The sequence below is a fragment of the Athene noctua genome, chromosome 11, assembly GCF_965140245.1.
Source record: "Athene noctua chromosome 11, bAthNoc1.hap1.1, whole genome shotgun sequence".
NCBI classification, from domain to species: Eukaryota; Metazoa; Chordata; class Aves; order Strigiformes; family Strigidae; genus Athene; species Athene noctua.
In genome coordinates, this window is record NC_134047.1 from 19,928,247 (window position 1) to 19,940,263 (window position 12,017).

At 35.2% G+C, this 12,017-nt stretch overlaps 1 protein-coding gene across 3 annotated transcripts in view; it reads right to left on the reverse strand.

Annotated features, from left to right (window-relative positions):
• Positions 1-1,157: 1,157 nt before the first annotated feature.
• PCDH11X (protocadherin 11 X-linked) overlaps positions 1,158-12,017 on the reverse strand; it is a 507,363-nt gene continuing 496,503 nt past the window's right edge. For all 3 annotated transcript variants that reach the window (XM_074915248.1, XM_074915249.1, XM_074915247.1), the window contains one exon: positions 1,158-4,014. In XM_074915248.1, coding sequence (XP_074771349.1) covers positions 3,623-4,014 — 392 coding nt within the window. In that variant the 3' untranslated portion in view covers positions 1,158-3,622. The remainder of the gene's footprint in view (positions 4,015-12,017) is intronic.

Below are 12,017 nucleotides of genomic sequence, written 5' to 3' on the forward strand. Positions count from 1 at the left end.
TTGCTCAGAATACAACAGAGCAAGCTTTCACCTCTCCTATGAAAAACCCAAAGAGATCTATACACACTAGGTCCTAGATGTCTGACACAGAGTGGCGGCTCACCTCCAGCCCTATGCCAAGCCAAAAGACCTGGCTGGATTCAGAAGCACATAACTAATGTTATGTCAAGCTAGCTGTCATGCTAACATTCATAAGCCCTCAGGTCCTATTAGCATGGGCTCATTGCCATGATAATTAGCTAAATGACCTGCATCGGGCCAGCTCACAGCCCAGAGAGAGCAGGTGCTCAGTAGTCTCTGTCTGGCCAAGCAGACATGCCTAATTATTCTTTCTTTAGAGTTAAGTTACACTTTAGAACGCAACACAATTTAGGAGAACAAACAGCATATTTTACTTCTAATGGTTTGACTTCAGGGGGATTATTTTAAGGTTTGTTTTTTTCTTTTTTTTTTTTTTTTTTTATTACTGTCTGCTTTATAATATGGAAAGAAGTACCTTTCTTTCTGTCACCACTACCCATAACTGATGTAATACTTAGTGCAACAGCTATCCACTGAGTTGGGGGGAGTAATTTAGGCTAGACTGTGTGACACATTACTTTGAAGGCAAAGGTTTTCCTTTATTGTTACACTGTATGAAACAAATCTAATCATGTAACTACCATTTTACTGTATATTGTATATAGGATTGTTTTCTCCACAAATTCACACAAGTAAGATAAAATAAGTTAAATGACTAAAAAAAAAATACACAAAAAATATACAGTCTATGTACTAGATAAATTATTTATATATATGACAAGATGTGTAAAGAGTTTCTAGTAACATTATTCCTCTGGATACTGACATGCCACTCAAAAAAATGTTGCCTCAAATGCACAGTTTTATATATTAGAAATGTCATATATAAAAATGAGGGAACCATTTACTCCTGATAGAACTTGTATTTACAATTAATTGTTCTGTATTTTGTTGACAGAATTTTAGAATATCACAACAGAATTTCATGGATATAACATTCAATACTTCTTATAATCAGATTCATCTTTACAACACTTTTTGTATAAGCAAATTTTTTTGTTGTTTGGTTTTGGTGTTTTGTTGGTTTTCTGTCTGCTTGTTTTCAAGAGAAAGAGAGATGGTTAATTGCTTCTGTACCTTAGGGGAAAAACCCCCACAAACCCCTAAACATTCAAATGTGAAGTTTGTGGAGTTTTTTTTTCCCCTACCTGTGAAAAAACAATAATTATGGTTCCTTCAAATTTTCTATGAAAATCCTAAATTTGTAGAAATTAATTCTTTGCCAGGAAATTTCAGTTACAATTTTCAGCCAGAAAGGAAACGTTGCAGGCAAAAAAAATTGAGAGTTTTCCAATGAGGCTGCCAATTCTGTAAACATTTGGTATGGCAGCCCTCTGTAATAAAAACTAAAGTCCTCTGCTTACTATAGGAGGCATTAGCTGTCTGCATTATTCTAAATTTGCACAATTAATATGTTTGTTAAATCTGTGTAAACTACAGATAAGCTTTATTGTGCGTATCCCTGAAAAGGACTGCCGATTTTTCTCATCATGATGTCTCCAAAGCAAACCACAAAGGGCTTTGTATGTATTAGGTATGAATTAATTTATGAAATTTTTAATTGTCCTGAAATTGGAAATGAATTGTGTCAGCTATTGTGTGTCAGTACCCAAAGGATTACTATTTTTTTCCAGGATTTACATGCAACTGGAAGCTAGTGTGACACATCTTTTCTAAATGTTATTGAAAACTACATTAAAAAAAAAAAAGTACATCATTAGATAATCTGATGTTCATTAATTAAACCCTATCAGTAGGTTAAAAGTGAAGCTTCTTTTATTTTGCACATAAAATCTAAATGTGATTTGAATAGATTTACAGTGGGGACAGCGATACATAAAGCTACTTATACCTGCTGGGCACATAAGAGAAGCTCTTTTAGCATTCATTGGAAACCCTCAACACTTGAACTTCTGTAAATTTTACAAGCAGCTAATATTACAGCATTTTTACACACAGTTTTGTTTATAAATTACAGATTTAAGTTACAATATGAAGTCTACATAGAATTCTATCCATAGGAAATATTCACACACTGTCTTTTTTCCCCTCCATACAACTTCGATTGTCTCACTTAATGTAGCAATAAAACTGAAGTTATGGGGTTTTTTAAAAGAAAAAAATTCTTGGTATATACATACTATGATAGATGAAATGGCTAAACAGCAACGAAGTACTAGAAGGAAAATGTGTTTTTTCATCTAAGAAAGGAACCTCCTTTTCATCCACTGTAGAATTTACTAGCTTTTTTCCGCCACTATTAAGAACATATTCTCCAGTACACAGAAGACCAAAAAAAAAAAAAAAATCCCTCATCTTTAAAGACAATCATCTTGAGACTTCCTGAAATAATATGATTGGGGTGTGTTTATGATTACATTTATCCAGCTTTCATTACCTAGATTCTTCTTTCTTTGCTGAGAACTGTCAGTCATTCTCTAATAAACTAAGCCACAATGATGAGTACTCCTTCATCTAATAGGTTTGTGGTGAAGTAATTAATATTATAGCTAACCTTTTACTGAATAGTTACAGTAGGTGAATATAGCTGTAAGAAAAAGCTGTATATATCACTATAATATTCTTTTAAACACCAGTAGCTTGCAGGCATGACATCACACCAGCCAAAAAAAGCTACTCCATTTTCCTACTGTTTTCAGCAGTGCCCATGTAATTTTCAACTAACAGGAACAGTAGCCAAAGCAAGCTCTGCAAGAAAAAAAAAAAATTAGAAATAAACTTATGGCTTGAATCATACTGTTGCTTGCATTATTGTAGAAAGGAATATCTTGGAAATTTAAAAAAAGTTAATTTTTTTCCAGTTTTGACCTTCCATATCCTATCATCGTTGTGGTGTTTCACACACAAAAGCCTAGTTGAGAGCTATTTAATCTATTGCATTCTTTCAAAGAATAAATACCTATAGATTAAGCCAACAAAAATTAAAATCAAAAGCAGTTGTCATGTCTTTAAGTACATTTTCCTTCTTAATTACACAAAAGAAATTTTAATGGAAAGATATACCATCCTTCTCAAGAATTAGATTTTAGGATCTTATTCAATCTATTATGTAACGTAATCAAATGAGAAATTGCCCACTTGATCTCTTATTGCTAAGCAAATGGAAGATGAAATCTATGATAATGCTATAAAATATAACAACAAATAAAAATTTGAGTAAGCTACATGTAATATTCACCAAACTGTACTAAGAAATTGTTTTCAACAGGGAAGAAGAACTACTGGCAGATATTTGCACTATATGGCCCATATAACAAAACGAACAGGATTTTCTGTTTTTCTTTTGATTGTTTCTGGTTTGTGGGTTTTCTTCCCCATTTTGTGGATTTTACCAAGAACTATGGTAAATTTCATTTAACTAAGTCCTCAGGATTTAGCTTTTCAATTTCAAATTTAGGATTCTATATACATAAATATTCACAAGCCTAACAAGTTTGTATATGCACTAAGAACAGTGTTAGGCTGTGAGTATATACAGTCACACTTAAAGCCTGAAATAACGGATTTGTCAGATATGCATTTATAGCTGGTGCTCATGTACAAACGTAGTGCTACTCCCAGACACCGGTGCCTGGTGGGACGCGGCGAAGTTTGCCAGAGGAATGACTTTGACAGGATCTTCGCTGGCGCAATGTCTTTCACAGGTGTTGTAGAACTGGGGCCTAGGCCCACCCTGGCCTTTGTCAGTGTCGTCCTTTGGAAGGGGCCTCCCAAGAGTGTGTCGTCCCTCAGGCCTGGTTCCTCGGCCCCAGCCTTGCTGGAAGCCGAACGATGGCAAAGGGGTGTTGGACTGCTGATACTGTGTCAAAGAAGGTGGCATCCAGCAGTTGTCAGAATGGCCTAGGATGAGACACTCCTGTGTGCAGGTTTCGGAGGCTTCAGCCAGGGCTTTCTGGAGATTTACTTCAATAGCTGAGAGGATGGAAAAAGACAAGACGTTATCAGACGTCCAAAGACTGACGTGCACAGGGAATCAAGATTAACAAAACAATCCCAGCTCTACAATAATGGCCACAGTCTGAAAAGAAAATACCTCCGGGCATACAACTTAAGCGAAAGTTTAGAAGTCTGCAGGTTTGGGGCCCACAGTGTTGTCATTGGCTATCACCAGAAAAAAGTTATTGTTTAATGAGCAGGTGATACCATCATTAGCTACGTAACTAAAGCCCTTATACATTCTACTTGCAATGACTTTTTTACTTTTCGAAATTGTCATTTGTGTAATAAAGCTAAAAGCCTTCTAATAATCTAATACCATAATTCTGTATATTTGCATACCACCATTTGGAAAAAATACAATTATTAAAATCAGGATTTTAAAAAAAATGTTCTCTTAAAACTGGATTTTTGGTCTTTTGCTTTACTTAAGGCAAAACAAAATTATTTTGTACACATAGCCAAAGATGGTACATTGGCTTCAAAGATGCACTCGAGAGCTTTAAGAATGAAAGACAGCATAACAGCTATTTTAAAGAGAATTGATTTCTCCATGTATTCGATACTGGAAACCTTGAAAAATCAAAGGAGAGTTGCAAAAGAAGCTGTAACCTCTGTAGTTTACTGGTAATCGAACCAGATTTCTTCAGTAGATGCAAGGTTTATGCCCTTGAAAAAGGATTATAGAAATTATAATTTGTTCAAAGGCAAAGTACTAAATCTGAAAGATGTAATTTGCAATATGTAAGCCATCTTGATCAGTTTCATTTAAATTATGGCTTTACTGTGTGGTGTAAATTCAAACTAATACAATCAAACTTCTACAAATTATTCCTTTAAAAAGTTTTCCTATTATATGTGCTAATTTTATATTCTCTTGCTGTGTACATGGTTTAAATACATCAGGAGCAAAGAAGAGTATCTGATTAGATATTTTGCTGTGTTGCCTTCACAAAACCTTCCAATGAATGATACATACGTATTTTTAATATCTGTCTTTACGAAAATAACATTTTAAATTGGATTCTGGTTCATAACCACTAGAGAAAGTGTGCTTCTAGGAATTACTTATAGCAATATGAGTTCTGAGTAGGAGCTTCTCACCCTCCAAGCTTTATGTTTAAACACATGCTGCATTTCTGTTTTAATAAATACTTTGCATGTTGAAATCTGTGTAAAGCTGCAAAGCACAAATACATATTTCCGTGTTTCATCTCAATACAAATGAATTAAGTTTTTCCTTCAGGCATTGAAATATACACTGCTGTTGTCCAAAATACAGGATATGTGTTTTTTAAATCTACCACGTTTTAAGTAGACAACTGGTTGCTTGATATTTTCTTGATTATTTCTCCTTAAGTACATTGTATGAGTATGTGTCAGTTAGAGAAATGATTGTTTATAAATGCTATTTTGCCCTATTACTGCCATTTCAACATGTCTTCCGTCATTTTGTCTCAGTATTTTTCAATGTAATCCTGACAAAGCTTTGGCACCTTGCTGTTGAAATACTAATCCAGTTTTGATGGGCAGTAGGAGACATAAATATGGAAATAATTCAGCAGAGGCAATAGTTGCTGCAAAAAGAAAGTTAGTACTGGTAGATTAGTCTAATCTTTCAGTGTCCTACTATCTGTTATGAGAGACATAAATCTGAGTATATACAAGTCTTGTTAAGCTCTTTAATTATCCAGGTTTGCTTCTCTTCTGATCAAGGCAATTCATTGAAATCAGGTACAACCTTGACAGAGTGTTGAGTTACCCCTGTTTTATACAGAAACTGATGTTTTTTGTATTTATTAAAAAATATTTTTAATACCCAGTAGCTCAGTGTTTCTTTCTATCTTGAGGCTTTCTAATCATTCTTAAAATACTACTAATTTGGCTAAACTGAAAAATACACAATTATTTCTCTGGAAATAATACCATTTCTAGCTCTTCACAGCAAGTAGTTACAATATTTATATTGTACTATCTCAAACTTCAGTAAGAGAGTAAACCAAGCTAAACCATCAAAAGAAGCACTAAGCAATAGAAACTTAACATTTAAGCTTTAGACAAGGCAACCGCAGAAATAAAAGGTCACTTATAAAACATTCTCTACACCGTCTCAACAGATCAGTAGGACAGTAATTTTGTGCTATGTGTTGCCAGTCTACCTGTTGATTTGGAACTTGTTTCCATGTTAAGAATAAGAACATTGTCAAAATGAAAGTCTTGTTTATTCTGTTAATACAGACATATTTCTATCTGAGTTTTAGTTTTATAAAAAAAAAAAAAAAGACAAAAAACTGAACAAAAACTGTAGAACAATCCTGGGCATAATCATAAATTATGGATACAAATTATTTTGGCTTTGAATTGGAGTTCTGTTAGAAGATACAAATTTTGTAGCAGTCAATCTTTCTTTCACTGTTGGTATTTGGGACACATAATCTTGATTGTCAGAGTATGTTTGTCATCATTGCTTATGATTAATAACCTGTAGAATATACACTTCTTAATTTTGAAAAGCCCCTTTCCTACCGAGCACCTCTGCAGTGCTGCAGAAGAGGAAATAAAAAGTGTTTAGCAAATACTTTTCTGTATGCTAACTCAATTTTTCTCCAACTGTAACAGTCAAGTTTTGTTTTATAATATACCAAACTCATTAAAATAAAATCAAAATTTAAACAAATCAATGATTACCTTAAGCTGTAGACTACCTTTAAAAGGAGTACAATTTTTTAAAACAATAAATTATTAACACAGCTTTGTGTTTTTTTAAATCCAAATCAGGTGCGTTTAGACCACGGCATTACGTCAACCCTGAGGCAGTCGTTAGGAAACTGGGTATGCTCTAGGAAACCAAATAAAGTAAGGGTGCTACAATGAATGCAGGCACACAAGCAAGGCAGGCAAGGTCCCCAATATCTGCAATAAAGAAAATTTAGAAAAATCTCATCAACTAATCTGCTGTAGTAAATAGTACTAGCAAGGATAATTGGGATGCAAAACAGTTTCTGTTTGGTATAAATTCAAAATAAATAAAAAACAGTGTGAAATACTAGGTTTTTAGCACAACGAAGTAAAAATGACAGTTGGAGCATAATTCATCTGTTTCTGAATGAACCTAGAACAAAATCTAGGAAATTTTCTGCATGAATATTCATCAGGCATTATCTTTTTTGCCTGCTCTTCCAGGCCACGAAACATAGCTTCTTTCTGTCAGTCTAATTCATTCTCTATTTTCCTAACATATCATCATTCTCGTGTTTATTTAGCACCTGAAATCCTTCTAAATAGCTACTTGGCACTGGCATTGCACTGTCATCTAAACTATGCTTTCCCTATTAAAAACACATTTTTAACAATTCCCTATTTTATCCGAGAGTTTTCTGTCAGCAATGTATTTAACTAATGGTGCCAATTTACAATAGAATGCAGCTGATTTCCAAATATTCTGTTACAGGCTTAACACGCAAAGAGGTCACTGTAACTAGCACTGAGATGTTGTTCTCAGCACCCTGCCTGGCTTCCCCTCCACCACTTGCTGCCTACTTGGAACAAAAGTTTCTCTGGCTGGCTCAGCCAAGCATCCCAGAGGACCATGTGAGGAGGAATTCGAGCCACGCAGCTGGGTGAGTGTGAAGTTCAGTGCTCAAGTGGCCATTTATCAGAGGCTGTGTAAATTGGCAATGGCATTTTCTAGCTGCTGCTCTTTAGGCTTCCTTCTGTTTTGCACCTTTGCAAGTCATTGCTAAATGTAGGTGAAAAGAAAATTTTCAGAGCCCTTCTCATTCAAAATTAGTAATGTAGGCGATTATTCTGCATAGTTGGGTAAGTACTCAATAGTAGGAAACATCTGCGACATCTGCCTCTACCAATCAAGTAAAAGAACGTTCATTCTGCCTCCGAATATTTTCGGAAGAAATGATGGCTTTCGCTACTAAAATTCAGTGTCTAGTAGCATCTTCTCACATAAGATATGGCAGGTTTATAAATGGAAATAGAAATGTACATATCTCCCATGTATTATAAATAAACAATACATTCCATCAAACTCTTATCAGTCTACCTTATTTCTTACCTCACTCGGTAATAAACCCTGAATTTTTTTTTTTATTTTATTTTTTTTTTTAAGATTACATGGAGACTCTTCAACCATACTATACAAGTAATATCATCTCACTCATGATCACACTCATGTGCATGTGAGTTTACCACTTTTATTTGAACTCTGGATTGCTTTAGGAATGAAACTATTTTTTAAATTGTCTGCTTCAGCACTAAGAACATTTTTAAAGAACGTGTCTGTCAGCTCTTATGAAATGTTTAGATCAGAACTGTCAAATATAACTAAAAGCACAATAGTTAAGACTTTCTTCATTGTTCCACAGTCTTTATCATTTATAGGTCAAAGCAGTTTTCAGTAAGAATATTTACTTTTACTTGAGAAAACATGGAATTCCAACCTTGCCAGGTAGCTATCCTTCCGTCAAAACAATTATTTAAAAATGCTATTTGATATTTTTTTCCTGTTTATTTTGGTTAGAGACTTTCTGTGGTTACAAAGTTTGTGTAGGGTTTTATAGATAGTAAATGAAAATGTTGGTTATTATCTTTGCTTTTGGAGGACGAAAGGTAAAGAACTCTACAGTGCTGCTCCCTCTCTCAGTCAACAAAATATGTGGCACAATGCTGCCTACTCTGGCATTTCCACCTTCATATTATGTTCCAGTTTTAAGAATATTTCTCATAGAATTCTCAAAGACAGGGTGTTAGCAGCACTGTGTTATCAGCAGACTCAGAATGTTGAAAAGTTAGAATCATAGAATCATTTAGGTTGGAAAAGACCTTTAACATCACTGAAGCATATACTTGGTGCATACATGATGCACTTTCTTTCCTACCCCTATGCTCTCCCCTCCAATCCAAAAAGGGAGAAGTACTACTAAGACAACTTCAAGAGGGCTGGTTCCTTTCTCAGTCTGCCATAAAAGTCATCACTTGCATCATGGAATCACAGAAAGACTTAGGCTGGAAGGGATTTTTGGAGAAGTGTGGTCTAACCTTCTGCCCAAAGCAGGTTATCTTGGTCAAAACAGAAGAGAATAGTTTTTCCAAAAGTTTAGTCCAAACTTTCAAAACTGTACATATCCCTTTAAAAAAAAATCTGAATGCATGTGTTTAAAGGGAGATGTGCATTTCTAGAGGTTGAACAATCAACAACATGAGCTCCTGGGGAAGCCTTTAAACATCTCCACCTTTATCCACATGAGTAATAATGATCAAAAGACATTTGTAAATGTATTGATTAGTGAAGTATTCAGAGTCATTAGAAGTTCAAAAACTGTCAGACTGCACTGTACAAATGTAGGCTTAGGAGCTTATAAATCGTTCAACAAAAATTTCAAAAACAATTTTAAAAAAATAAGAAAACACAGAATACAGAGTACTTGAATTTGAAAGCCATGTAGCTGAAGTCTTAATGAAAAGCCAGTATTGAATTTGACACATTTTGGATGCAAACCATCCAGTGTTACATTTAGAGCACTCTTGTTTCATAATAAAGCAAGCAACAATTAGCAAGCAATTAAGCAAATTGCCCATAATTATGCTATTGCTGAGCTATTTTTCATATTTTCACAACACAGCACGTATATGAATACATGGCTTGCAGTGCCAATGCTATTCTGTCAGCATCCAGAAGTGCCTCTCATTTACTGAAGCATTCCATATTAAACAGCTCCCATCGCACTTCCAGTGCTCTCTGCTCAGCAGGAACCCACCAGAGTAATGAAGATGACAACCTTATACTACTCATCTCAGCCAATTGCTCCTAAGGAATGGGTCATGTCCCCCCCATTTTTTGCCCATGTGTATTTACTAAATGTGGTACTAAATCGAAGCAGGAATTCAAGCATAATATAGGGAAATTATAGTCCAGAATTACCCTGGTGACTAAAAGCGGCCACTTGGGTAACATCATTTAGCAGTCTCCACTATATGAGAAGAACAGAAATTACATTAACAATAAAAAAGGGAGGGGAGAATAGTTGTTAGTGTAAACTGGGCTACTTTAATAAGGTCAGGAGGAAGAAGCTTGAATGTAGAAACCCAAAATATCTGCTGCTACAATATACTCTACTTTTTTTGGTTTAATAAAAAAATGCCTTTGGGAGAGGTTTCCTATGAATATTTTATTTCCTGTACATGTCTCAATAAATTAAAAACCTAAAAGAGTTACTTAAGTTCTAGCCTTGGAACCTTTTTATTCAAAGAACAAGTAGGACACACCACCTCCTTTCGTTTTCAGCTGTGTGTAGAGAGCTTGCCTTGCTTGTGAGAAACCATACTCAGAGGAAGATTGATCCTCCAGATGTTCTAGCTGAGGAATCAACAGGCATGCTGGAAATCACACATTTTCATGTGCTACCTAGGCTTGCCAGATTGTACTGGGTATCTTGCAAGAATAAGCTCTGCTTTCATTCCAGTGAACACAGTTTATATCCTAACAGCCATGGTTTTAACTTGAATTTAATCCTAAAAACTGCCATGAGTTAGGCTTCTTATTATAAAATCCCTGTGGTATGAGGTGTGAATATTTTGCACCTGGCTTTGATTAGCCAAGCAACTGTTATCAAAGATGGCGGGGGAAAGTTGGTGAGGAAGAAGACAGGGAATGGAGGAAGTATCAGGGCAAAAGAGACAGCATATGGTAAATCCTATATAATTAACCACGCTTGTGAAGTGAAGTGAATCTTTCCTTCACAAATAATAGCCATATAAATAAAGCATATTAATCTTTCATTAAGTCATCTCTTATTGTTATTCTGACTAGAATTTCAATCTTGTATTAATCAAAACCCAAGAAATGGACAGCAATGCTTCTGTAAAAAGTTCAGTTTCTATAATTGCTGTTTTCCACAGGAAGAGATTTCATCAAAAAGACTCAAGCCCCCAAACCCCCTGCGACCTCTTCTGTTTCAGTCTAATGAACACGGGCATGACAGTGTTGTAGAATGGCACTGACCCTCGTTGCTTCAACAGTCCAAATGTATTCCTCTTTAATGTCCATGTTTTGCTAATTGTGGCAAAACAAACACGGTCATTTGGAAAGGATGCATGTTTCTTGGCCTGTGAAGTGTATATTGAGTTATCAACGAGAATTTTAACCATAACTTGTAAAGTATAATGACCATCTAAAATGAATATCCTAAAGTCTAGTATATTGATTACAATACTGGATAATACAATGTGCTTTATTTAATATTTAATTAACTGCTTCACATTTGTACTGAAGCTTCTTAATTATTAATACATGGTTCATTATTTAACACAGAATTTAAATTTAAATTCAAATCAATTAAACAAGGTGAAACTACACAGTGAAAAGTGGTTTATCCTCCAGCAATAACCTTCGACCTGGAAACATAGTAAAGAGTGAAATTTGCATTTCTTCCCCCATACCTGAGAAGACTATGTATTTTAGGTGATAGATATTAAGCTCTTCTACTGATTTAAACCCAACATCCTACAAAAATATGCTGGATGAAAAAGGGCTTCAGCTATCACTTTCTAGCTGGTGCCTGGAAGAGGAAACATTTTCAATATGAATTTTCTGTAGGACATTGGTAACACAGCAATCTTCCTCTCTTGATGTGTTAGAGCTTAATTCTAAGCCTCTGAGGATACAACTCTTATTTGCAGTAAGGGAAACAAGTCTACAGAAAGTTGCAGATACCCAGCAATTATCACCCTGGAATGACTGCTTCTTCAAGTGACATCTTTATCTTAAAGTAGTGGGCTGACCGCAGCCAGCAGCTAAGCACCACACAGCCCCTCAGCGCTACTGAGAGCACCCAAAACCCTTTTCCCTTCTCTGGAAGATGAGTTGTGTTTATCAATACTATCTGTTACGGTGACCAGGAAAACAGAGAGTGTAGAAATGCCAGTGTATCTGCAAGCAATACTAGAGAATCTGAAGCAATAAGTAC